Consider the following 27,040-nt stretch of genomic DNA (forward strand, 5'->3'; position numbering starts at 1 on the left):
GGGGGTGGAGGGACTGCTTCTTTGAAGGAGGCCCACCCGGACGGAAGCCGTGGAGCTGGGAAACCCTGGTAAAGAAAGGGTGTGTGTTGGGGGCAGTTTTGTAAGAGAGCCGGAGTTCGGGAGCGTTGGCGGCTGGCTGGGACGCGGAGGAAAGGTCACTCGTTGCCTCCTTCGGGCCCTGCCTTGTCTGGCCCTGTTGGAGAAAGGGAGGGCTCTCCGGAGCGGAGGGCCGCTGCCATCCCCCTCCACTCCCAGGCTCGCTCAGGGCCTGGCGCAGACCGGACATTCCTAAGTCTCCGACGGGAAACCAGGAAAGAGACCGGGAGGCCAGCCTCCCTGCAGCCTGGGCCGGTTCTTCCAAAGCCCGCCCTGGCCCAGGACTTCCCGGAAGACCCCAGGCTCCTGAACACTGCCCCCCGCTGGAACTTCCCCCACACTCTTGCCTCCAGCCCTCCTGGCTCCTCCCACCCAGCCTGGGGGATCAGACCCACCCCCTTGAGTCCTGTACAAGAAATTGTTATCCACCGACTTCCAGGTCAAACCCGTGATCTGTCCCCCTAAACCGGGCTCTCTTCCCGAGTTCTCTCTCTCAACGAAGAGACCAGTATCCATCTGGTTATTTAACCTGGAAAGCTTAGAATCATCCTTGACACCTTTCTTTTTCATTCCCTGTGGCCAATCCATTTTTTCACCCCTCGTGTCCCGGTTCCCACCACTCACTGGCCAATTGCTCATCCTCTCTTATCAGAGTTGATGTTCTTGCCTCGACTCCCTACGGTGTCTCTTCCCCTCTCCGCTCAATCCCTTCTCCAGGTGATAGCCCTGATAATCTTTTCAAATCATTAATCTGATCATGTTGCCCACGTGCTGAAATCTTTCTCGAGCTTCCTAGTGCTTTTGCAATAAAGACTAAACTCTTAACATGGCCCACAGGGTCCTGCATGGCTGGTCCTTCCTACATCTCTGGCACTACCCGCCCTCTGTCTTTGTTCCAACTACATGGGCCGTGGTTGTCGTAGGGCCTTTGCACATGCTGTTTCTTCCTCTGCCTAGAATCCCCCCCCTCCCCCGCCTTGTTAACTGCTACTCCTTCAGACCGAGGCTCCAGCATTGCTTTCTCAGGGACACCCTCCCTGACCTCCCTGACCAGGTCAGATCCCTTATGACTGACTCCTAGAACCACATAATTCTCCTTCACATATTTGTCATAGCTGTAATTGTTGATTTGTTTGCAGTATTACTTAAATAATGTCTGTTTTTTCTACTAGACTATAAGTCCCGTGGGGGCAAGGACCGTGTCAGTTTTTACTCACTGGAAGTCTCCAGCACCCATGTACCTGGCACATACTAGGGACTCAATGTTTCTTGAATAAATAAGCAAATGAATGTTGCACACTTCTCTCCATCTCTATTTCCAGATGCTAAGCCTGTATCATCTCCTCTCTGGACCTTGGCAATCACTTCTTCACCGGTCTCCCAGTTTACAATCAAGCCTCTACCGGTTTCCCAGCCAAGAGCAAGAGTGGTCTAATAAAAATGCCAGTCTGACCATGTCACCCTTCCCACCCCATTTCACAGCCTTCAGCGGCCTCCCCATGGCCCTTGGAATAAAATCCAAACTCCTGACCCAGCCTTACAAGGACTTGCACAGTCTGGCTCACCTCATGCCAAGCCCCACCTCCTCAACGGACCTTTCTTAATTCAACAAATATTGAGTGCCTATTGTACCAGGCCTGAGGATTTTGTGGTGAGTAAAAACAGACTCCTTCAGATCTGCTGACAGCCCTCCAGATCCTCCTTTCCCTGCAGGGCCTTTGCACAGGCTTTCCCCCCTGTCTGGAAAGTGCTTCTCTCTCCTTTCTCCACATTCCTACTTTGCCCAGTCAGTACCTGCTCACCAGCCAGATCTCAAATGAAACACCATTTATTCAGGGATATGTTATCTGACCCCCTTCTTTGGTTCCTCTGTTAGATGCTTTTATTGCTTCCTATATTCAGTCTTCATGGCACTTACCGCATTTCCTATTTTTGTATTTGTGTGGTGATTTAGTTAATACCCACCTTCCCCACCGGGAGCTTCCATGTCTGTTTTTTTGCTTAGTATTGTATCGCTCTGGTGCTTAACTGGTGCTCCACACTATACTGAATGAATAAAGAAAGGAGTAAATGATTCCCTTGCGAGAGTTTTCGAAGGGCACTGCCGCCAGGGAAATGTCGGTGCCTCTGCCTCGGTGTGAATATGAGGAGCTGGGATGGGGGGTGTGTGAAAAGGAGCTCTCACCAAGGAGAGGGCCAAGAAGCTCTTAGTCCCTCCTTGGGGCTCCTGATCCCAACACCTGAGACTTGGCCCCGCCCACCTCCCACCCCACCCAAGCTCTCCGTAGCAACCCTGCTCCTGCCCCTACTCCTCAAGGGCTTTCCACATACTGACCCCTCCACCTGCACCTTTTCTCCCTGTTCTTTCTCCCATGGCTGGCTCCTCCTCAACCCTCAGGTCAAATTTACATGCTGCTCCTTTAGAACACACCTTCTCTGAGTAGGTTTCCCTGGTATTGCTTATCCTTTCATCCAATTCATTTCCTTCTTTGAAATGGACATGCACGTATGTATTTATTGTCTGTGTCCCTGGATGAGTGAGAAGCTTTTGGTTACATCAAACAGAAAATCCAGCTCCATTGGCTTAAACAGTAAGTTGTCTGGTGGTAGGACTGGATTTGGGTTTGGTTAACTCAGTGGTCTTCTCAAGGACTTAGGTTCTCCGCATCTCCCTGCTCTGCCACCCTTGATGTTGGCTTTGTCCTCAAGTTGGTCAGCAGGATGGATGCAGCAACTCCAGCCATCACAGTCAACTTCATATCATACAAGCAGAGTTTTCTCCCTTGTTATGTGTCTTAGTTAACTATTGCTGTGTTAACGAATCATCACAAAACTTAGCTGTCTAAAACAGTATTTATTATCTCAGTTTCTGAGGGCTAGAAACCCAGGAGTGGCTTCGCTAGTTGGTTCCGGCCGAGGAGCTCTCGTGAGGTTATTGTCAAGCTGTTGGCCGGGGCTGAAGTCATCTGAAGGCTTAGTTGAGGCTGGAGAAGCTGCTCCCAAGCTTATTCATGTGGTTGTTGGCAGGGGGCTTCAGTCTCTTGGCATGCAGGCCCCTCAGGCTGTTTGCAGTGTAGCAGGGGCCTCCTCCACAGAGGGTCCAAGAGCAGGAGAGTGACCAAAACAGAAGCGACAGTGTCTTTTATGACCTAACCTCTCATGTGACATGCCATTGCTTTGGCTGTGTTCTGTCGGTCACTCAGCCCAGCCCTGGTACAGCCTGGAAAGGGACTACACAGGGTGTGAACACGAGGAGGTGGGGTCACTGGGAGGACCTCATTTTTTTTTCTCCAAGAGTGAGGATGCCTCTCCTAGAAGCCCAAGAGGCTTTTCTTTATATCTGCTGATCACAGTTGGGTCGCATGCCTGTACCTAAACCAGTCACTCATGAGGGGTTGGGGACCATCATTTTTGCGTCATTACAATCATGATTCACCCCTGGGCCTAGGATCTACCTCTGCTGAAGCACAGAGGTGGGGGCGGGGGATCCAGGAGGAAGATGGCCACTTGAACAAAATCATTTGGGCAAATGGGAATGGATGTTGAGTAAGCAACTGTCTATGACACTCACCTGCTAGACTGCAAACCCTGTGAGAACAGATCTTTTCCTACTACTGCATCCCTACAACGTAGTCCGCTGCCTGGTACCATATTTGTTAAATGAATGAATTCATTACAAGATGGAGACCACATGCAGGAGGTCTAGAATTAGTACCGGATAGGGGCAGATATCACCAGGCCCTGGCTCCTTAAGTTCTTAGAAGGCAGGAGGCCACCTGCTCCCACCCACCACCAGCCCCAAGGATAGACAGGACTGGCAGAATTATTCTCACTTTATTTCTGGAGAAGTTTGATCAGATGCAATAACACTGATTCCAGGCGAGGGCAGGGGGCATGGGTACCCCTAAAGCAACCAGTATCCTGTGGCCCAAGGTGCCCCCCATCCCCAGACCTGGGTTCCCCCTCAGTGACAGTTAAATAGAGAGAGGAAGATCACCCCAGGGAGTCTTGGGAGGGTCTGCCTCCTGCACCCGCCCCCGACACGCAGAGGAGTCTGAGCACAAGCTATTTACAGTATTCACATCCACTGTACCCCACCAAACCAAGGCAAATACTACAGGTGGCCCCTCCCCGAGGGAGGAGGCCAGAGAGGCTGTGAGTGTATGTGTGTGTATTGGGGGGGGGGTGCGCGCGCGTGTGAGCACACGAATGCACTGAGGGACAGGATCTGGCTCCGGCCAAAGAGACATCAGTCTATAAGGTGCAGGTTAAAAATAACAGAGGACCCACCCCCAGGGGCCCAGGCCACTTCTGGCTTTGTTCTGTCTCTTTCTCTTGCGGACGTCCTGGTAGATGATGCAGAGGAGCCCTCAGCTGCACCTGGATCCAAGGCAACCTCCTAAAGGACTTCTGGGGAGAAAGCAGGGGGGAAAACAGTCAAGGCAAACCATGCCTCCAAGCCCAGATGTCTGGGGGTCTTCAGGGTGGAGTGTGACAGGGCCTCTGGCAGAGCTGGAAGAAAGGGCAGGGCTGGGGAGTCTGGAGAAGGCTGCTGGGAGGGAAGTCAGGGGGCCAGGAGTCAGGGATCCCTACCTGTGACCTGTGGGGGCTGTACCACAGCTTTCTTGAGGAAGGCTTCTGCCTCTGCGAAGGGCAGGAGTGCCTCTGGCGTTCGGCCCAGACTCTTGTCCCCAGAGGGCCCCTTAGGGGAGAAGCCATTCTCCTGGTGTGCAGGGAGAGGCTGTAGGCCATTCACCAGGGACCCTGGCGACTCCTTGCTTGGCAGGCTGTGAATGCAGGGCCAACACTTAGGCACTCCCACCCCAAGACCACCCAGGCACCCCACAGCTCCAGTGTGATCCTGACTGCCTGCTCAGGGTAACTGGTACCTCCACTGAGGCTCCTGGGGGGCCAGCTCCTCTTTCTGCACTGCCTCCTTCTGCAGCCCCGGGGGCCGAACCTCCCCGGCTGTCACAGGCTCTGTCACAGGGAAGGAAGGCCCATCAGTTAGGAGCTGGGGAGAGGAAGAAGTTTGAGGGTGGTGGCTAAGGGGATGGAGATGAGGGGAACAGGGCCTTTACCTGGGCTGAAATTGTTGGTTTGTGCCTCCTTCCTGTCCGGCTTCTGCTTGGAATTGGAAGAGCAGTCAGACTCAAGGGCTATCTGGCCCCCAGCCGGTTCTGGTGCTGACTTCTCCTCTCTCCCGGCCCAGACCCTGAGTGCCCCCCTCCCACGCGCCCCAGCTCTTGTTCCTCACCCCCAACAGTGCCTTTGGGGAATCCTGACCTTGGTTTCAGCAGCTTCTGACTTCCGAGTCCTCTTCATTATCTCCTCCAGACGCTGTTTGGAGGCCCCACATCAGTTAGGCCCAAGTCCTGCCCTACGTGGAAACCTCCCACCAGCCAGCCCCTGTCCGGAATGTCCTTCCCAGGCCAGGAACCAGCACTCACCCCAACTCCTTCCCGACCGACCCTTTACAAGCCCGAGGGAGGGCCCACCGCCCCAGCCTCCACTGGCCCCATAACTGAAGCGGGAACCCAGCGCAGAGCACGGCCCCGCCCACGGAAGCCCCGCGCTGCTCTGCAGACCTTCTTGCGCTCTTGCCGCTCCTGCTCCTCCCGCTGGAAGTGCTTTTCCCGCTCCAGACGCTGCCTCTCCGCTTCTTCCCGGGAGCGAGCTTCGGCCTCTTCTTTCTGCCAAGGACCCCCCGCGAGCTCTAAGCAGCCGGATACCCCCCCTCCCTCCGGGCCGGCCCCCAGCCCGCCCCCAGGAGGCGCCTGCACCCACTTTGCACTGCCGGCCGGCCGGCCAGCCAGCCAGCCCGCGGGGGGGGGGGGCTCCGGGGGCGGGGGCGGGTGGGCACCTGCTTCTGCAGCCGCTCCTGTTCCTCCTGCTCCGCCTGCGCCTTCTCTCGGGCCTCCTGCTCCTCCCGCCTCCGGGCCTCCGCCTCCCTCTCGGCCCGAGCCTCGGCCTCCCGCGCGAGCTGTTCCTCCCGCATGCGCCTGGAACACAGAGGAAATTCGGGCTCAGTCCTGCGCTTCTCCCGCAGCCTCCATAAGGGCCCCCCTCAGTCCCCAAGGGCGCACTTGTCCCTTTCTGCTTGTAGCCTCCGCTCCTGTTCCTCGCGCTCCCGCTGCTCCCGTGCTTGGCGCCGCTTCTCAGCCAGGAGCCGAGTGGCCTCTTCTCGGTCTGTGGTGCCAGCCATGGGTTTGCTAGGGGTCGTTGGTGGAGCAGGAGCTGGGGGTGAGGTCAGGACAGCAGTATCTGGAGTGGGATCCAGGACCAGGAGTCAGCACACACCAGCTCAGGCACCTCCATCACCACTGCCTGCCCCCAGCTTCCTGGACCTCAGGGCGACCCACCCACCCAACTTCTGCCATGGACGCAGAACGGTGTGTAGTCCTCCCCTTTGGCCTGTGTTCTGGGCCTGGACCTGCTGAGGGCCGGAGCCTCCAACACCCAGTCCCCAGGCACCTCTAGGCCCCTCTCTCTGACCACGTCTCCCACACAGGCAAAGTTGGCTTCCCTTGCCCAGCCCACCTGCAGGGATCTCAGCTGTGGGCTGCTCCTTCTGGGGCTGAGCTGGGGTGGGGGAGGGCACAGGCGAGGGTGCTGGTGAGGCTGGGGCTGCTGGCTCCTTCTCTTCACTGCTCTTGCTCTTGCTCTGGTTCTTGTCCACAGGTCCTGTAGCACTGAGGCTCTCCTTTGCCTCATCCTTCCTCCGAACCCGCCCCTTGGGTGATGCCGTGGTGCCCCGAGGGGATGGTGGTTTGGGGGGTAGAGCGTGGCCTGGCCCTGGGCTAGGGCAGGGAGAGGCAGGCCTGTGCCAGGATGTGGGGGAGGATGGCCGGGCCTTGGCCTTGGGACTGAGAGAAAAGGAAAAGTTAGGCTTTGAGCACAGCGTCCACACACACATGTACACACGTACACACCCTCTGAGCATGTCATTCCCTCAGGAAAGTATCCCCGCCTCCCCAGGGTAGCTCAGCTCTCCCCACCTGATAGGCTCTCACAGAACCAGATTATTTCCTTTTAGAGCATATGTCCCAGTTTGTAGTCACATATTCATTTGTGAGTGTTCAATTAATGTCTGTCTCACTGATAGTAAATGAGAGCAAGAACTGAGGCCTGGCTTGGCTCCCCAACGTGTCCTCAGCGGCCAGAAAGGACCTGGCAGGTCCAGTTCATTTATTCAGCAGGTATGTGGCCAGTGCTTACCAGATGCCAGGCACTGTTCTAGGTGCTAGGCTACTTCAGCCATCAAACACACACAAGGGGCACCTGGGTGGCTCAGTCGTTAAGCATCTGCCTTCAGCTCAGGTCATGATCCCAGGGTCCTGGGATCGAGCCCCCGCATCGGGCTCCCTGCTCAGTGGGAAGCCTGCTTCTCCCTCTCCCACTCCCCCTGCTTGTGTTCCCTCTCTCGCTGTGTCTGTCAAATAAATAAATAAAATCTTAAAACACACACACACACACACACACACACACACACACACACACACACACACACACACAATCTGTCCGCAAGGAGCTTTCATTTTCATTCTAGGGGTGGGGGCCCAACAAATATTTGTGAATGGATGGATGCACGAAAGAAGGGCCGGGTGACGCCGGGGACGTGCAGGCCCCACCGCGCGTGCGCACCTGAGCTCGGCGGTGCCGGCGGTGCCGGCGGTGCCGGCGGACAGGCGCGGGCGCGGGGACGCCGGCAATGACTGGCGCTTCTTGAGGCTGCGCTCCCGGGCCAGGGCACTCTTCTCCTTCTCGTTTTCCCGCTCCTTGTCCTTCTTCTCCTTCTTCTGCACCTGGCGGGGAGGAGGAAGGAGAGGGGCGGCAGGGTTTAACGGCGCCGCGCTCCCTGCGCCCCGGCTCCCCGCCGCGCCTGCGCGCGCACTCACCGGGGAGGCCTCGGGCCGGCGGCGGACCAGGGCCGGGCTGCCCCCAGCGCTGGGCTTGCGGCGCTCCCCGCGCTCCCCAGCGGGGACGCAGCGGTGCGCGTTTCGGGGAGCGCTGCTCGGCGGCGTCAGGGGGCTGGCGGAGGCCGAGCGCGGGCACACCGGCACGGCTGCAGAGGGATGAGTGCGGTCGGGGTGCGGCCCACGAGCGAGGCTGGCCCCTGTCCCGCCCCTCGTAGGGGCTCTCCCAGGGCCGCTGCCCCTACCCTGGTCCCGGCCGTTGCGGGGCAGCGTGACCGCACTGCGACTCCGTGCCAGGAAGGAGAGGGTGGGTGTCATCAGGCGGTCCACGATGCTGCTCTCCCATGCGCTCAGCTGCAGGCTGCGATCTAGAAGGAGAATGCCAGGAGCAGGTTACCGCTGGGGGCCGCAGCAGGCAGGCAGAAGCCCAGGGGGACTGTTAGGTACCATCCGTGCCAAGCCCAGGGAGGCTTCCTCCAGGACCCTTACCCCAGTCAGATGGGGCCACATTTGTCTGCCCTGGGGCCTGACCTCCACTGCAGACCCAGGCAAGGAGAGGCTTCCCAGGGCAGTGTCCTGCACCGCTCGAGGGCCCCCTTTACCACTTTCCCTAGGTGAAAGACCCCCGTCTCCTCCCATCCCACTGCAAAGCACTGCTCCTCCTGCTACCAGAGGGCTGGCCTGGGGAGGATGACCCCATGAGTTGGGGACAGTGAGGGTCCTTGTGCTCCTAACGGAGGGTGTCCCAGGCCAGACGGAGGCTGCTAGGGGGCCTGGCTGGCCTGGGCCACCCTGCTCTGTCCCCTCAGCTGCTGGGTTATTTTTAAGCCTCAGTCAGGTGGAGTCGGTACAGCAGCTGATTTGGTTGCTAGGCAACAGAACAACCAAATAAAAGCTGGAGAAACTTATAAATAACTCCTATCATGGCCCCTTCACATGTGAGCACCAGGGCATGGTGGGAACACAGGGCCATGCCACATTGGTCGGCCACAACTCTGGAGCCAGCTAAAGCCCCAGCTAGGGCTCTGAAGGCAGAGAGGGTGTGGGGTTGCTTGGGCCCCCCAGGGTGGAGCTGGAAAAAGGGGCCCCCTCTTGCACACACAGCACCCAGGCTAGTCTGGTGCTCAGGGGCAAGGCCACCTGCCTAAGGCTAGCCGAAGCCAGCTGGCAGTGGTTGGAGATGAGGCTGCCTGCCCATTCCCACTCTCCACCCCTACCCCCAACCCCACCCCCGCCCCCACCTCCACCTGCTGTTGAGGCCCCAGCCAGGCTTTCTGTCTGCTGGGACACTGCCCTTTGTCTCTGTTCTTCTCCCCTGCAGGGCACACCTCTGTCCTCAGGGTCCAGACCCAGACGCCACCACCAGCTCCCCTGAGGGGCGCAGAGCACTGAATGGGGTAGAGTGGGGATGGAGACCTGGCGTATGTGAGGGGTCCTGGAACCTGGGGTTCTTGCTGAGCTCTGGAGGAGGCTTGGTGGGGGGCTACAAGGGGCTCTGGAGGGAGGAGGGCTGGGCCTTCTCTTACTTCTACTGGGGGAGTTCCAGAGCGTGGCAGAGGACTTTGAGAGCCGCTTGTTGATTATAGAGTCCACGTGTTTAGGCAGGTTTACTGCCGACACGGAGCACCTGCTCCCACCTGGAGGGGAAAAGACACGGCATTAGGGCCGGGCCGGACAGGAGCCAGGGGGGGCACTGAGGCCTTCCATGCAGGATGCTCCGCGGGCAGGGTGGGAGAGGGAGGAGTGGGCAGGCTAGGAAGGAGAGGAGGAGGCCGACTTGGCTCTGGGAGGGGGGGGAGGATAGGGGACCAGAGACAACCTGGATTGGGGGAGCTGATGGAGAAGGAACAGAGGGAGAGGATGGAGCAGGACTAGAGAAACTATAGCCCTCCTGGCCAGGAAGCCATTCCCTAGGGCTGGGCGCTGCAACCCTTCCCCCACAGCCACCCAGCCTCGGCACTTGCTAGCACTGCCCCGCCAAGGCGCTATGGCTACAACACCCACGTACTGGGACAAATGCAGAGACATTCCTAAACAGAAGAACCCACAGTCACGGTCACACAAATCCACACATCCATAGGGGCACACAAAGACAAGTACATGCAGGCACAGGCATAGAGAGTAAAAGGTACACTTCCACATGCACATGTGTGTGCAGACATGCACAGACACAGAAACACAAACATTAACAATGTGTCAGACCCAGATGCACACAGGCACAAACACATCGAAGCAACTTAATCATGATATTTGTAGCAGCTGATGTTTGTTGGATGCTTACCATGTACCAGGCACCGTGCTGGGCACCACACACATGTTACCTCACTTGATCCTCCCAAACATCTACCTACAACCTCGGAGGCAAGTAGTATGGTTATCCCCATTTTACAGATGAAGAGCCTGACATCGAGATGTTAGAGGTCACACTGCAAGTGCCAGAGCTGGGGTCCTAACCCAATTCTGTCTGACTCGGGAGCCCTCACTGAGGTACACAAAGCCATAGACACACCAAGGCAAACAAACGCATACTAAGACACACAACACACAGATCCATGAGCACATACACGGAAAGGAACACAGCTGGAAATACTGCACTCTGCCATTACATAAAGACATCCAAACACAATGGGACATACATGCCAGCCAAGAACCAGACCCAAATCCTGATAGCCCTACATGAAGAAAACTCAGAGACACACATATCTACCTCCCAAGACAAGTTCACAAGGGGGCGACAGTTTTCTTAAATACCCAGTGTCTGCAGGGCATTAAAGTGTTCTTTTCTGTATCATCGACTAATAGTAATAACGGGATCAAAGAGGCTCATCTAAAACGACAGAGGTTTGAAGAGCAAACCAAACGAAGAGAATTCACCTCTGACTTGATAGCAGAAGTCCTTGGGAAGGGACAGTTTGGTTTACAAGACCATTCCAGAAGACACAAGTCACATGAAGCAAGGCATACCTGCTGCTGCAGGGGGCTGCCAACTGTTGGCACCGAAGCTCCTCCCTGGCCCCACTCATCAGGCCCCTGCCTCGCCCCCCCGCCCCCCCAGGCCCTCCAGCCCACTCACTGGTCTTACGTCCTGGGGAGCTGTGGTGCAGGGCTCCTGCCCAGGACCAGCGCTGCTGCCGGATTTCAGCCCAAGTCTTCTTCACTGACCGCTGGATGGCTGCTTCATAGCGCTCCTGGTGGGGTGAGGGGAGAGGGGAGAGGTCTGGGCTCAGAATCATTCAGCACACCTGGGAGAAAGGCCCTTCTCTCTGCTGTGACAATGTCTCTCCCACCCAAGTTTTCCCTGACTCATTGCAGGTAACCAAGGTTACTGAATCCTTGCTATGATTAAAGACCATTTGTAACAAATCCCTTCCAACTTGTTCTTGGGGAGCTTTTCACTGTTCTTGAGTCATTTCCTGGATGTACGAGCTGTTTCTCTGAGGATGGGGTGGGACTTTCCCTGCCTGAGGCTCCCAAGCGGGGCCATGTCCCCCTGGCCCTGAGGTCCTGACCTTGGGGCTACGTTCTCCTTTTAGCCTAAGCCCCCACACCCCCCTACCCCTGCAGGGGCCCAGCCACTTTCTCCTTCCTTTCCTCACCAGGGCTCAAGCCAGGGCCCTCCTCCCACCCTGGAGCTCAGCACACTCACAGAGACACATCTCCGCATGCATGAAAACACACCCGCCTGGGACACACACACAAATACTCGCACTGACACGGCTACAGGTGCCCCCCCCTTGCCCAGCATGCACAGAACCAAATGTATCTGCAGCCGCACAGATGCCCAGATGGTGCACACTCAGGGACACAAATGTAGATATGGATACGGATACTACCGCGTAGACACAGATGACGCCGAGGCGTGGACACAGATATGTGTCCACACTGAGCCAGCGTCCACACGTGTGCGTGCGTGCACGTGTCCGCAGACCCGTGCCCCCCTAGTTAGCGATGAGCACGCACGCACCTTGTTCTTCTCCAGCTTCTGCCGCTGCCGCTCCTCCAGGGCTGCCCGGCGTTGCTCGGCTTTAAGCCTCTGCTCCTCCAGCCGCCGCCGGCGCTCCTGGAGCTGCTTCTCCCGCAACACCTTGGCCTTCTCCTCCTTCTCCAGCCACACTGCTTTCTTGGCCGCTGTGGGGAAGGAGCCCCAGGGGGTGTGAGGGGTCTCAGTCAAGTAAATGGCCTTCCCCGTTACCCTGGCCCCAGGTGGGTCTTTCTTCTGCCTGCTTGGAGGCGGGGAGGGGTGGGCCCTCTGCTCCCAGACTCCCCGCCTCATACTGAAGGGCTTCTGGAAGACAGGCTCAGGCCTAGAAGGAGGATTTCCCTGATGGAAGGTCTCTTTCTCCCCCATTGGCCTCATGGTTTCTTGGTGCTAAAGGAGACATGAGTTCTTTAGGGCCAGATCACCCTGTCTGACTTTGGAGCCTGCTGGACAGATTTCCACGTATTGCATGACTAAGAGCATGGGATTGAGGGTGAGATGAGGCTTCTGGGTCTGAATCGCAGGTATTTCACTAGCTGTGTGTGGCTTAGGAAAATGATTTCATCTCTCTGAGCCTCTGTTTCCCCAACCTCAGAATGGGTGGAGAGAATTAAATGGGATAATGCATGTACGGCTCTTAGCACAGGGCACGCAATTAAGCGTTCAAAAGTGTTAGTGCTGTGGATAAGAGATTGACGGTGAGGGTGGTAGGGATGATGACGCTTCTCCAGCACTCACCCAGATACTTGGCCCGTTCTTCTCGCCGCTCCTTTGCCAGCTTGTGTCTCTCTCCTGCTTTCTTTACATCTTAGTCAAGGGAATGAGAACAGACTTAGGTCAGAGGCTCGCCCCAAAAAGGGGAGTCAACCTCAGGGCCCGCCCCCAGGTCTCATCCCCATCCCTTTTATCATCTCCTCCCGGGCCCAGGAGATTCTCTGCAGTGGCATCAACCAGGGCTGGAGGCCTGAGCCGAGCAGTTTGGCCCAGGATGAGGGACATCATATATACCTTGCTTGGTGGGAGGGCTGTCAGAGGCTTGCACTGCTGTCGGGGATGGCTGGCTGCTCCTTCGAGGAGGCCTGGCATCCCGTGGGCCTGTGGCTGGTGGGGTGGGTCCCCTGAGCTTCACTTCTGAGAAAGGAGACTCTTCCTGCTGGGGGGCTGATCTAGGCCCAATTGGCCCTGGGGGGCTCTCTGGTTCCAGTGGGAGTTCCTTAGAACTAGCGGCATTCTTCATGGCAGGAGGGGTGTCTGGGGGAGTGTCGGGGACCAGGGCTGACATCGGTGGTGGTGGCGGCGGCGGGGAGGGGTCACCTTCTGGAGAAGGTCTTGGCTCTAGGGGGGTCCTGGCTGCCACAGCTGGAAGACCAATACAAGAGAGGAGAGTCAGATAGCACATCCTTGCCATCAGCCCCACACGGAGCTCTCTCCCTCATCCAACTGACATCCATTCATTCACGCAACATGCTTACTGAGTTCCTTCTGTGTGCCAGGCCTTGTTCCAGATGCTAATGATACCATGGTGAGAACACAGCCCATGCTCCCTGCCTCTGTGGAGCTGACCTTCCGGCAGGTAGACAGACAAATAGCTAGGCAGTTACAGCACAGAGTAAGGACTATGTCTGAGGGTAACACAGCAGAGGTGGTTAACCTATATTTGGGGGGCTTCCTGAAGAAGGAAAAACCAAGCTGAGAGCCAAAGGATGAGCTGGGGTTGACAAAGCAAGGAGGAGAGGGTTCTGGCAAAAAGAAGAGCATCTCAGAAGGGGCAGAAGGGAGCAGGGTATATGGAAAGCCTGAGAGAAAGTCGGTACCACTGGTTAATGCCCAGAGTGGTAATGACTGGTTTCCATGTCTGCCTCCCCAACCTTTCTGCTTTACTTTGGGGCCATGGGGCCCACCCAAGGCCTGGTGCACAGAGGGTGCCAGTGCTGGGCACATGGGACTGGCCAAGAGGAAGGACACGAGCTTGGGCACAAGCGGGATGCGGTGTTGTTCACTCCCCCATGGGCGGGGCAGCCAGCTACTTTCACTTTGTCACCTTTTTTCCTTTCCCAAACACCCACAGATTTCTTCTTTTAAGACAATAATATTTCAAGGGGCGCCTGGGTGGCTCAGTCAGTTAAGTGTCTGCCTTCGGCTCAGGTCAAGATCCCGGCATCCTGGGATCGAGCCCTGCATCGGGCTCCGTACTCAGCGGGGAGCCTGAGCTTCTCCCTCTCCCTCTGCCTGCCTGTCTACCTACTTGTGATCTCTCTCTCTCTCTCTCTCTCTCTCTGTCAAATAAATAAATAAAATCTTTAAAAAAATTTAAAAAAAGACAATAATATTTCAAGATCCCTGTAAAAGACAGTCAAGTGCCAAGTAAGGAAGCCATGTGATTTGGTACGGACCTGTATATGCACACAGGTGAGCATGTATGTATTCTGGAGAGTTGAAAGACAGGCCGGTTCTGATTTTAGTACCCCAAGACAGGAATGGACTGCATGCTTCCCCAGCAAGTAACCTTGGTGAAGCCACTCCACCTTTTTTTTTTTTTTTTTTTTAATTCATTCGAGACAGAGATACAGAGAGAGAGAGAGAGAGTATGAGCAGGGGGAGAAGCAGGCTCTCTGCTAAGCAGGGAGCCCAACATGGGGCTCGGTCCCAGGACCCTGGGATCATGACCTGAGCCGAAGGCAGACGCTTAACCATCTGAGCCACCCAGGCGCCCCAACCACTCCACCTTTTTTAAGTCTCACTTTTCACATCTGTAAAATGGGGATAATGAGCCCAAGCTAGCAGGGATGTCAGGGAAGTGCCTGGCAGAATTCATGTGCCAGCAAACACCATTTCCTGCCCTTTCCCTGTGGGTCTTATAAAGCTCTACATGTTGAGCCCTGCAGTCATCTGCTGCTACTGAGCACTGAGGGGAACAATGGGGACCCGGCCCCCGAAACGCAGGCTCAGGGAGCAGGGCCAGGGTCCGTGAGAAGCTCTATCTATGGAAGCATTTTTTACTTTTACTGGATGTCTCCACCAACTAAGTCCTCTCCTCTGGGAAATCTGGCCCTCTTGGGAGGTGGCAAACCCCTACCCCTGTGGGTGACAATCTGTGTGTAGGGAGAGGACGCTCCCAAGGGGTCACGTTTGGGAGTCTGGGCACCTTTTTCAGGGAGACAGGTGTCCTGTGGCTGAATGTGGGCTCTGAAGGCAAACTCTGTGCATGTGAATTCTGGCTTCCCCATTAAGTGTGTGACCTTGGGCTAGTTACAGACCCTCTCTGTGCCACAGCTTCTGCTGCGGGGTAGGGATAGTACCTATCTCACAAGATTGTGATTTTAGTGATAATAATAACCCTTAACAGTTACATAGTTCTCAATTTCTCAGCTTCCTATATTCAAAGCATTTTACACATATTTGTTTCAGTTCTCACTGACAATTACTTATGAAGGAGGCACTATAAATATCTTTTTTATAGATGGGGAAAGTAAAGCAATTTGAGGTCACTCAGTTGGTAAGTGAAGGAGCCTGGACTTGAACCCAGCGTCTGTCACCAGAGCCCAGGCTCTTACTAGTTACAGCCTCCTGCCTCTGTTTAAGGCCGTATGAAGTAATATGTGTTATGCAACAAAATCTGAGGCTCACAGTTTTTCCCTTATTCCCTCCCTTGCAGCTTCCTGGGCTCCAGGCAAGGGCCCCAGCTGAGGCCCTGTCTCCCTAAGGGCCCGTCCAAGTTGGCCAGCCCCTAGGTTCCATGACAGCCCACCCCACTTTCCCCACACCAGCTGCAGAAGGCTGCCTGGCCCCGATTAGTCTACCTCCCAGACACCTGCAAACTCTGTTCCAACTCCAGTGGGCAATATAACTAGAGGCAATCGTTTAGTGAGCGTTTGCTATATACTGGGAACTGAGCTAGGCCTTTGTACCCCTATCCTGCATCCTTCTTTGAGCTCTGAGAGGCAGAGATTCTTATCCCCATTATACAGATGAGACGGTCAAAGCTTACCCCATGAAGTGATTTGCCCAGGGTCATAGAACTAGCATGTGGCCGAGGCAGGATTTGAACCCGGGACTGTCTGGGGCCAAAAAGCTTAGGTGTGAGCATGCTAAGCTTGAAGGCTGAGGGTGAGGCCTGTTTACTGTCATTCTCCTAGCACCTGTGCGTGCTGCGGGTGTTGCAAGGAAAACTGGTAGGCGGATGTTTGCCTACACCTAGGTAAATCACACCCACCAGGCAAGACACCGAATCTCCCAATAGGTCCCAGCTAGCTGTGTGCAGCTTGAGAGGAGGAGGTGGGGGGATGAGGCCTGGAGGGACCTGCACTCCAGTGTCAGATGCAGTGGAGTAGGAAGAAAGGTCCTAGGCTTCAGAGTCAGACAGGCCTGGGTGGGAAACCCCAGCTCTGCTGTGGGACCTTGGGCAAGCCCTGAGCCTGTGTGAGCTTCAGTTTTCTCACTGAGTTGTTGGCACCAACAGCGAGTAGGTAAGCATCTCTGGTTCCTGGCAGGGGTTCAGTAAGTGGCACCTGCCCAGAGGAATCTGTCCACTTCTCCCGATCTCTGGTACAAGAGCCCATTTGAGTCAGGCCTTCACCCCCACTGCTCCATGACACTGCTCTTCTCAAGGTCACCAGTGAACATTGCTAAATCAGCACGCAGCCGTGTCCCCAGCTCCTAACTTGATGGGCCTTCCTTCCCTGTGACAGAGCCTGTGAAAGCTGGGGAGGCTCGTCATGGTAACCGAGGGGCTGCGTTTGACACGGTTGATCCCTTGATGCTCCTTGAACACTTTTGCACTTGGCTGTGAAGACAACACACTTTCCTGGTGTTCCTTCTACCTTGCTGGCTGTGACTTCTCAGGCTTCTTCGCGGATCCCTCTTTAATTGCCTAACCTCTTAGCGCCAGGTGCCCCAGGCTCCGTGGAGCATCTCATCTCCTTTCCGTCTGCATGCACTCCCTTGGTGACCTCATCCAGACTCATGGCTTTAAATACCACTGCTCTGCTGATGACAACCAAGTTTGTGTCTCCAGCCCAGACCTCTCCCTTGAGTTCCAGTTTCGCTCATGCAACTCCCTATTTGACACCCTTGCGTGTCTTAGAGACACCCCAAATTGAACACATCCCAAACTGAGCTCCTAATCTTCCTCCCAGAACCCTGCTTCTCTCCCAGTTTTTCCCCATCTCGGTCAGTGGTAACCCCGTCCTCCCAGGTTCTCAGGCCAAAAATCCAAGTCGTTTGGGAATCTTTTCTTATCTCACACCCCACATCTAATCTCTCAGGAAATCTTTTTGGCTCAGTGTGCAAAGTACATTCTGAATCCAATCACTTCTCACCATCTCCAATTCTATCATCTTGGTTCAGCCACTCTCATCCCTTATAAAGACTCCCCGCTGGGGCGCCTGGCTGGCTTAGTCGGTGGAGGTGGAGCATGCTCTTGATTTCGGGATTGTAAGTTCAAGCCCCACGTTGGGTGGAGAGGTTACTTAAAAAATGAAATCTTAAAAAAAAAAAAAAAACGAAGATTCCCTGCTGCCATTTTCTGTTCCCCTTTCATCTTTTCTCAACACAGCAGCGGAGCGATTCTGTTTAAAAATAAGTTAGATTGGGGCGCCTGGGTGGCTCAGTCGTTAAGCATCTGCCTTCCGCTCAGGTCATGATCTCAGGGTGCTGGGACTGAGTCCCGCATCGGGCTCCTTGCTCCGCGGGAAGCCTGCTTCTCCCTCTCCTACTCCCCCTGCTGTGTTCCCTCTCTTGCTGTCTCTCTCTCTGTCAAAAAATAAATAAAATCTTAAAAAAAAAATAAATTAGATCAAGTCACAACCCTGACAAAATCCTCTGAAGAAGCCCTATCTCTTGGGGAGGAAAAAACAAAGGCCTTACAATGGTCTCTGAGGACCTTCAGGATCCCCCCCCCCCCCCGGGCCCCATACCCCCTGGGGCCCCTCCCCCCCCCCCCCCCCCCCCCCACCCTAGTCTTCCAGCCGCTGTTCCAAGCATGCTCCTACTGCAGGGCTGTGTACTCGCTGTTCCCTCTGCCGAGATCCTCTGCCCCCATATTGGGGCGCTCCCTCACCTCCTTCAGGCTCTTATGCCAATGTCATTTACACCCTCCCTGACCCTATTTAAAATTACAAACTGCAATGAAGTCTCCCTCCCCTTTCCAACTGTATGTTTTCTTTCCAATTCTATTTTTCTCCCTAAATATTAATACCATTTTAACACTGTCTCCCACCTTTAGAAGATAATCTCCACCAGGGCACATATATGTCTGTTTTGTTAGCTGTTCTGTCTCTAAGGCCAACAGGGCCTGCACATAGGTGCTCTACAACTACCTGTTGAATGAATAAATCAACGAACTCCACCTTGGCTGATACCATCAGCATCTCTCCTACCCGGATGACTACAGAGTCTCCCCACTGCTCTCCCCACACCCATTCTCACTCTGCTCTCCATGGAGCAGCCAGAGTTAAGTGTTTGCAAATGGAAATCTAATCATGGTACTCTTCGACACTTGAAACCTCTCAGTGGCTTCTCATTGCTTTAAAGATAAAAACAAAATTCTTGAACCCAAACTATAAGTCTGGCATAGTCTGAAGTCCCTGTTCTTATCTCCTGCATCTCTTGAATCTCTTCTCCATGCTCCCCACTTGCTTTCTGCACTCCAGCTACACTGACCTTTGAATTATGATAACCATTCATATTCCCTTCTGCCACAGGGCCTTTGCACATGCACTTTCTACTCTTTTCTTAGTTAACCCCCATTTAGCCTTCAGATCTTCACTCGGACATCATTTCCTCAGGGAAGGCCTTCCCTGGCCTCTCAGATCAGGATAAACTCCTTCATTCTATACAGTCATGGCTTCGTGTGCCTCTTGTTTGGAGCACTGTGACTGTTACAATTTTCAACTTCCTTAGTGTGCTTCTCTTGTTATTGTCAGCCTCCCCTTAGACCAAAAGGAAGCCCTATAAGAGCTGGGCTATGTTTGCTTTGCTCACCACCACATCACCAGCAGATGGTATTAATGAGAATGAGAATAAAGTGCTGTACTCAAGAGCCACCCCAGCCTAAAGCTGTGCATGGAGAAGGAGATATTTACTCTAATAAAGAATAAATCCATGTGGTAATTTATTGCAAAGGGATAGACACTCGAAGGGAAGAAAAACAACTCCATCTCAATTGAATCTGGGCAGCTTCTTGGACTAAGGCACTCAGGTAGAAGTTAAAAATAATAATAAATGTTTGACTTCAGCAGCTCAACAAGAAAGACTTCTCGAGAAGCAAACGGGACATCTGGAACTCTTCTTTTGACCTGGTGGACTATTGACCCTAAATACAAATATTTTCCTCAGAAGCATGCCAACATTGATGAAATGCCATTGGGACAGTGTTACCCAGAACAAATTATAGTAAGCCAAATTAATTACTTGGTTAGTTATCTTTTTTTTTTTAAGATTTTTTATTGGGACACCTGGGTAGCTCAGTCAGTTAAGCATCTGCCTTCGGCTCGGGTCATGATCCCAGGGTCCTGGGATCGAGCCCCACATAGGGCTCCCTGCTCGGCGGGAAGCCTGCTTCTCCCTCTCCCACTCCCCCTGCTTGTGTTCCCTCTCTCACTGTGTCTCTCTCTGTCAAATAAATAAATAAAATTTTTTAAAAAAATAAAGATTTTTTATTTTTTTATTTGACACAGAGAGAGCACAAGCAGGGGGAGTGGCAGGCAGAAGGAGAGGGAGAAGCAGGACCTTGTGGGGCTCGGTCCCAGGACCCCGGGATCATGACCTGAGCCAAAGGCAGATGCCTAACCGTCTGAGCCACCCAGGTGCCCTGGTTAGTTATCTATATGGCATGGTTAAACCAATTTCTGATTATTCCTATTTTCACTCATCAAATGTGATCCTTCAGCCACTGTATTTTCTTTTTAGTCTGTGTCAAATTGTGAGGTTTTAGCCACTGTTAGTTTTATTTTGAGAAGCTGATATCTACCAGAAGTATTTGTTAAGAACTGGATAAGAGACAGATAGTTTGTATTTATTTCTTGGCACAAAAAGCATTCCCTGGGCAAAGGTTGCAAAAGCTGATCATAGGGTCAGTAAGTCTTGTCTTCTCAAGAACCCCAATAAGGAACTGTACCTGGGGTCTGCCGAAAGATCTGAGCCAAGTCTCTCAGAGGGCCTGTCCCACGTCTCAGGGTGCTTACTCCCCATCTCCACCCCCTGGGAGCTGGCAGTCCCTTCCTCTGGCCCCTCCGTTCCTCCCATACCAGCAACTGCTGCTGGGCCAAATACTCCTCTCACCACACTGATAACTCAGTCTGGTTTTTCTGTTTGCCTGCTGCCCCATCTCTGCCAGCATGAGAGCTCATGGAGAGAAGAGACGGGGTCTTGCTCCTTTTTCGAGCCCAGGGCTTATCTAGGACCTGCCGGCCAAGAGCAGGGGTTCTGTGTCTGTTTAATGAACACATGGATGGATAAGTGTGTGGACTGATGGGGGTACTGCGGAAAGCCACCTAGCCAGCACATTGTCAAACCCCGGGCTGCTCCAAAGCCTAGCCTCCCTAACCCTAAAGGTCCTGCTCATATCAGAGCCCTGTGTGTGCCCTGCCAGCTCCTGAACTCAGGAAGGGAAACGAGGTAATTTATCGAAGACCTACTGTATGCCAGGCACTTTTCCTCATCTCATCTCATTCTTATGACAGCCCTAAAAGGAAAGTTCTATGGATGGCCCCTGTTTCACAGGAGAGAAAACTTACTCAGACAAGTTAAGTGAATTGCTCATGTCAGCATCAGAGGTAGGATTTGAACCCAAGGTTATCTGTTGACAAAACCCTTATGTCATACTGTTTCTAGTAGGTGTCACATCACCCCTCCTCGAGGCTCCTGCCTGTTCCCTGAAGAAGGAAGTAATTCGGTGGTTCCCTCAGGGAGGTTTCCCCCAAGACGGTGAAGGGCGCAGGTGGGGCAGGCAGGAACTGAGCTCAGAGGGCAGGAATGCAGGGAAGGCAGGCTCCTGCCCAGGCTGGCCACCAGGAGGCAGGAAGTGAGGCACCTGGGTAGGGGGTGGGGGGGTGGGGTGAGTGGCTGTCCTCCAGGGGGCAGAGCAAAGGAGCACCCAGGGGAGAGCCAGCGGAGTGCTGGGAGAGACAGCACCCCTGGGCGGGGAGCATGGGGAGCAGAGGCGCGAGGCAGAGAGAGAGGACACAGGACAGAGCGGGGCACCTGTAGCCAGAGCCCTCTGGCTCTCACAGCAGCTCCTTGGGTGGCAGCACTGGGCCAGACAAATGAAGATGGCGAAGCCAACAGAGGGGCAAAGACATGCAGAGAGACAGAGTACACACCACAGAAAGAGAAACACACTTAGACAACGTGGACAGAGCCTGAACAATGGCGAGAGACAAGACACATCCTTTTCTCCCTCCTCTCTCTCCTATATACACAGGAATCAGACTTCGTGGGATTTGGAACTCCACACACACACACACACACACAGCCAGGCGCCCCCTCCGAGGCACAGAGGAAGCCGCAGAGACCCACACAGCCCTCAGACACAGTGTCCCCAGTATACTTGTACAGCCTCATCCAGGTCGAGTCCTCCCTGCCCCTTCTGGGCACTCCCTTACCTGGGCCCAGGGCAAGTCCAGTTAACAGCTGCAATAGCTAACACCGTGTCAGGCCCAACTCAACACTTTAAACACATCAGTCCCTATCATCCTCACCACAACCCTATGAGTTAGACGTTATTAACCCATTTGACAAATGAGGAAACGGATTCAGAGAGCTTAAGACACGTGCTTAAGTCACATAGCTGGTGAGTATCAAAGCTGGGGTTCGGGCCCGACGCAGCGTGACAATCTGTACCTTCACTCTGTTACCCAAAGGGGGCAGCCTCCTGGGTTTCCCTGCCTGGAGAGATCTGAGCTGGGAGGATGAGGTTGGGGGCAGGGGCGGGCCCCGGAAGGACAAACTCTGAGATGCCTGATTGTGGGGCTGGGACAGAGGGAACCCTTAGGGGGCAGCATTACTCCCAGCCTGAATAGAGCTGAGCCAGCTCTGAGAGAGAGTGAATGAGGAGGGGGCAGCCTGCTCCAACAGTCCTCAGAACCTGGGCCATAGGCCCTTAGCAGCAGGGCACTGGGGCCAGGCCATGGGCCTCTGTGAGAGATAAAGCTGGATCACAATTGAGACAGCAGATCCGAAGGAGCTCTCTGGCCTGGTTGGCGGCCATTGTTCCCAGCCTCCAATCAGGAGCACCCACTTCCTGTTATTTTAGGCGGCAGGAAATGACCCCATCCCGCAGCCCAGGCCCCACCAGGGCCCTCCCTCAGCCCCAGCAGGTCGGCCTGCACTAGGGCCTAGAGGCTCAGGGCAGAGGCCTGAGGATGGCCTGCTGGCTGGACTCTGCCACCACTGCCTGGGTCCAGGGCCTCCTTCTGGTCTGACTTCCTCAGACTCCAACCTGACAAGATGCACAGGGGACCCAGGGCTCTGCTGGCTCTACCTCTGCCTGCCAGAGAATGGATCATGGGGTCCCTAAGACCAACATGCCTATAGATCAGTCATGCCAGGGAAGCAAGTCAGAGTCTATCGCTGGCTGGCTCAGCCATGATAATTCAGCCTAGAGGTTTGGTGCAGAGGCTTTAGAGTCAGATGAACCTGGGTTCAAATTCTGCCTCTGCCAGTTCCTAGCTGTGTGACTTTAGGCCAATGACTTCCCTCTCTGATCCTCATCTGTAAAATGAGGATAATAGTAGGCCCTACTCAGGGATTGTTTTGAGAATCAAATGAGACCATGCACATGATATGCTAAGCACTATACCTGGCACGGAGAAGGCCCTTAATAACTAGGAGTGGGAGATAAGTTGGACTCATCCCTGGTGAGGGGGCACATCTCCTCTTACAAGTGGGGAGGAGCACTGATGGTGGTATAGCAACATCACGCTCTCTACCCCCTACCAGGTCAGGCTCTCTGCTCGCCTCAAGACAGAGCTGCAGCTGAGAGGTGGCGGACCAGACAACCAGACGTCGAAGGCTGTGCCCTGGGGTGCCAGGCAGCGCTACCACAGCCAACAAAGCTGCATTATCTGGGCCTGGCCCCTTGGCTCCCTGACTTGTCCCAAGGCCCAGTGGGGACTCAGGGACATGGCTCCCTGCTGCTTGTGGCCTAAGGTCTAGTGGTCAGACCTGAGACCTGTCCTGGCCACCCTCCAGTGCCGCCACTCTAGTCAGGGCCCTGCTTTTAGCTCACTCCCCCCACCCCCCGCCCTGCCCCACCCACAGCTGATGCTCATCCTGAGGGCAAGGGGGAGTGCACTGGCCTGGTGCCCCTTCCTCCTCATTTGCATATGCATGACTGCACATTAGGGGCTCATTAGAGGCTCATTACTGGGCCCACCAGCCCAAGGGGGGACGAAACTGTCCATGGGAGGCACCAGTTAGGCTGGCTGCCATATGTAGAGACATAGCCCATTGTGCCAGTCTTGTCAACTTCTACTCGTCCTTTTAGGTTCACCTGAAACGCCTCCTCCTCTGTGAAGCCTTCCACAAGCAGAGCCCACTGACCACCATATCACCAGTATACCTGTGGGGCTTCCCTACCCTGAGCACATCTGCTTCCCTCATTGGGCCGGGAGCTCTCAGAAGGTAGTGACTCTGATTCACTTCTCTGCCCTCCGTGTAGACAGCACTGATGGCACGCACCAGCATGGTGTGCTGGACAGCCGTCTGCACCCACCTCCCAGGGACTCTCTTCTACTGCCACAGCCCCCCTCAAGCACGGGGGCCGCTCTGCTCCCCAGATCCACCCTGGTTCATATGTGTCTAGAACTCCCCTCTCCCTGGCCCTCTGTCCCATATTTACCTCCTGAAATTCTAATTAATCACACCTCCTCCTCAGGCCTCCAAAGGCATTAAAAAACAATAACAACAAAAAACAGAGTTTATTGACCACTAATGATGTGCCCGGGCCTAGGCTAAGTGTTTCATGTGTTCATCTAATTTAATGATCCCAATCTCTCCATGAGATAATTTCTAGCATTATTCTCATTTTATAGATGGGAACATTTAAGACTCAGGTTAAGCAACATACCTAAGGTCACACAGTAGTAGGTTATGTTTGATTCCAGAGTCTACATTCTTAAGCAAACTGGCTCCCAATCCCTGTTCTCACCTCCCCCATGTTTCATACCTCCCTGTTGGCACCGGTTCTGATGAGCATAACCACAATAATGGTAATAACACTGTATTGTGGGCATCTATGTGCCAGGTTCCTTTAGGTACATCATCCCTAACCCTCACACTAACCCCACAAGGTTTGGTAACACCATCTCCATTTTCCAGGGGCATAAACTGTGACTGGAGGAGGCAAGCCACTGGCCCCAGTCCACACTTGTTCCCTACTCCATGTTGCCTCCTGGAAATGCTCAGGAGGCAGGGGAAACTCAAGGATGGCAGGGATCATGCCATGTGCACTCAGTGTCTCAGCCCCATGCCTCAGACTCAACAGGGTACATGCAGTGGGTACCACCTTTATTCCCTGGAAGCCCTTGGCTTGGAGGGGGCCCCTGTCACCTTCACCTTCTGTGTAGGGATTCACCATCAGCCAGATCTAGGTTCTCATGTAACTCCATTAAGGCCCCTGTGTATAGAAGAGTCTTCCCAACCCAGGACCCTGTATGCAGACCCCCTCAGGCCCCTCAGTACAGCCAAGCATGTCCCCCAGGCCCTCTCCTTCAGTCAGGCATCCCACCCAAGTGCCTTAATTATAAACCAGACACTCACTCAGGCCCTCATCTGTGGCCCAGTCATCAGGCCCATTCAGGCCCTGATGTACGCACCAGTGCCTGCACCCATTAGATGCCGAGGGCCAATAAGCAGATGAAATGGACCCAATCTAGGACTCCCTGGGTGTCCTGTCTCAGGCTTAGCAGAGCCAAGACTGATCCAAGTCACTGTTCCAGCACAGTCTACACACCACCCCAACCACAACAGTCTGATAGCTCCCCCACCACCATCACCAGCGTCCCTCAGCTCCCACACCCACACCAGCCCCTGGAAGCACCCACGCTGGCATGGGGAGGAGCCCACCCACAGCCCAGTGCCTCCGTCTTGTCTTGGGCTCTCCGCACCCACAGACACTGTTTCATGCTGAGCCCACGCCCCAGGGGTCAGGGAGGTGGCAGGGATTAGGCTCTAGGACTCTACGGAGGTGTGAGGTTGGGGCCGCCTCCCCCCTGAGTCAGTGGGAACAGAACTTGGGTCCTCAGTAATCATGCTCTCCCCTCCCCTTCCAGGAAGAAAGAGAAAGAGAAATCCCTCCCTCCAACACCAGGCCCAACCAGAAACCTGTCCCCACCCCCTCATCAGCTGCTCCCAGATCCGAATGGGATTTGCAGAAGTCCTGGGCACTGGTGGTTGGTGGGGTGAGGGGAGGGGAGGGTAGCTTTGATGGTCTTCTGGGGCCTGGAGTGTGTGTAGGGGGGCGGGGGTAGGCATCCCAAGCTTCAGGCTGAGGAATGATGTGGCAGGTCCCGGGAGTGCGGCCTTGAGCCTTCACCTCATTCTCGAGAGAGACTCGGGCCTGGAGAGGCTAGGAAGGAGGGTGGCAGGATACGCAGCTTTACTTCTGCCCCCTTCCTCCCCAAATCCGGCTGGGTGGGCTCCGGAGCAGGCCCTGGCTGCACAGGAGGCGGCCCACTCCTCAGCTCCCGCCCTCGCCCCAAACAATGCCGCCTCCCCCTCCCCCTCGTCTTTATCCCGCGGGTTACTTGGCAGCCGCCGCTCGAGACCTCCCCTTGCCCTCCCCTCCATTCCAGGCCGGCTCGCAGCAGCAACAGGCCCTTTGCGCGGCAGCTGGAGAGACGGGGTGGGGGCAAGGTCTGGGCCAGGGCCTGGGCGTGGGGGGCGCCAAAGGCCTAGGCTTTGGTATGCAGGACTCCAGGCCTGAGAATCCGGACCCCTAACACACACATTCAGGCTGGGGTCACCCTTGCCCACCCGGGATGAAGAGGGGGACAGACGTCCCAGTTCAACTGAAGAGGGCCATCAGGGCCGGAAAGGGGGGGTTGGCGGGGCAACCGAGGTGGCACTGGGCCGGGGCGGAAGGGTCACCCCAACAACTCCGGAGCGGGGTCCTAGAGGATCCCGCCGCCCAGGGCGTCCTAGCGCCCGGAGTGGGGGAGGGGGCAGCTGTCAGAGGATGCGTCGGTGGCCCCGAGCCGCCGCCGCTGCAGCCTTTATTTTTAAACTTCCAAGTGGTCAGAGGGCGCGGCGGGGGAAGGGTCCCCGCCCAGCGGGTTGGCCTCCTCCTCGGCCTTCCCGAGGCCCCGCGACCTCCCCCCATTTCGCCTCTGCGTAGCTCCCGGCATACCTGGGGGTGCGCCGGCACCCAGATCTGCATGTGGGCCACTCTCCATGGCCGCGGCGTCACTGGGGGTCTTGGGGGTCTCAGCGGCGACGGCGGCGGCGGCCGGCGGCCAGGACAGGGGTCCCGCGGCGCATCACGCCCGGCCCTGCCCGGCGGGCAAGACTCGGAGGCGGAGGCGCTCCGGGGAAGGTCGGGGCTGCCTCAGCTGGTGGCCTGCGAGGCTCGGAGTCGCCGGCCGCCCAGTGTCTGTCGGCTCCAGCCGCGATCCCGTTCCCTGCCCGGCGCCGGCCCAGTCCCGGCCGCGGCCCAACCCTATTGTACCGCCCGGGCTGGGCCTGGCCTCCCCGCTGGCGCGTACCAAGTGCGACGCGGGGAGGGCCTTCCCCCCCACCACCCAGCGTCCGGGACCCGAGCCTCTGCGCGCCCGCCTCGCTCGCCCCGCCCCGCCTCCGCCCCGGAGCGCGGGCCCTCGAGCCCGGGACGCCTCTCCTGCGGCTGCGGCCGAGGGGACGCCACTGCTCCCCGAGCACGCCCGTCCCGCCGCCTCCCCCTGCTGCCGCGCGTTGGTACGCGCCACAGCGCGAGAAGACTATGTAGGGAGCGCTCTGGTGACTCACCCGCCGCTTGGACTGGGGGGAGTCGAAGGGAGCGGGGCTGGGAGCCCCCAATCCCAACCTGGAACTTGGGGGCTCCGGCTCTGGCGCC

At 55.7% G+C, this 27,040-nt stretch overlaps 1 protein-coding gene and 1 long non-coding RNA gene across 10 annotated transcripts; one reads left to right on the forward strand and one right to left on the reverse strand.

Annotated features, from left to right (window-relative positions):
* On the forward strand, positions 1-23,882 carry LOC141374422 (uncharacterized). Its single transcript, XR_012381291.1, has 3 exons — positions 1-68; positions 1,419-1,747; positions 23,477-23,882. It is a non-coding gene; the product is annotated as an uncharacterized lncRNA (long non-coding RNA).
* Positions 3,912-26,745, reverse strand: MAP7D1 (MAP7 domain containing 1). 9 transcript variants are annotated; one of them, XM_025855852.2, is made up of 18 exons: positions 26,339-26,741; positions 13,000-13,350; positions 12,730-12,798; positions 11,977-12,140; positions 11,086-11,200; positions 9,539-9,649; positions 8,258-8,380; positions 7,995-8,161; positions 7,741-7,901; positions 6,637-6,962; positions 6,183-6,360; positions 5,960-6,098; positions 5,685-5,789; positions 5,383-5,436; positions 5,178-5,220; positions 4,986-5,076; positions 4,690-4,883; positions 3,912-4,506 (listed from the first exon to the last, which is right to left on the reverse strand). In XM_025855852.2, the coding sequence occupies exons 1-18, from the start codon at positions 26,382-26,384 to the stop codon at positions 4,496-4,498; spliced, it is 2,448 nt and encodes an 815-aa protein (XP_025711637.1). In that variant the 5' UTR covers positions 26,385-26,741; the 3' UTR covers positions 3,912-4,495. The 9 variants fall into 9 exon arrangements, with proteins under 9 accessions (XP_025711637.1, XP_025711635.1, XP_025711634.1 ...); XM_025855850.2 differs by having other exon boundaries at positions 6,183-6,333; positions 7,995-8,380; positions 26,339-26,745; XM_025855849.2 differs by having other exon boundaries at positions 7,995-8,380; positions 11,095-11,200; positions 26,339-26,744.
* Positions 26,746-27,040: the final 295 nt, after the last annotated feature.

The sequence above is a fragment of the Callorhinus ursinus genome, unplaced genomic scaffold (assembly GCF_003265705.2).
Source record: "Callorhinus ursinus isolate GAN/ISIS: 27379988/994484 unplaced genomic scaffold, GSC_fseal_2.0 scaffold18, whole genome shotgun sequence".
NCBI classification, from domain to species: Eukaryota; Metazoa; Chordata; class Mammalia; order Carnivora; family Otariidae; genus Callorhinus; species Callorhinus ursinus.

Bases quoted from the DNA above. Each gene is read 5' to 3' on its own strand.
- MAP7D1 (XM_025855848.2), bottom strand. From the start codon at position 26,384: ATGGAGAGTGGCCCACATGCAGATCTGGGTGCCGGCGCACCCCCAG. The intron at 11,201-11,976 runs GTGCGTGCGTGC...TCACCCCACCAG, and splicing joins AGAAGCTGGAGAAGAACAAG to GAGCGCTATGAAGCAGCCAT. The intron at 9,650-11,085 runs GTGAGTGGGCTG...TTTCCCCTCCAG, and splicing joins CTCCCCAGGACGTAAGACCA to GTGGGAGCAGGTGCTCCGTG.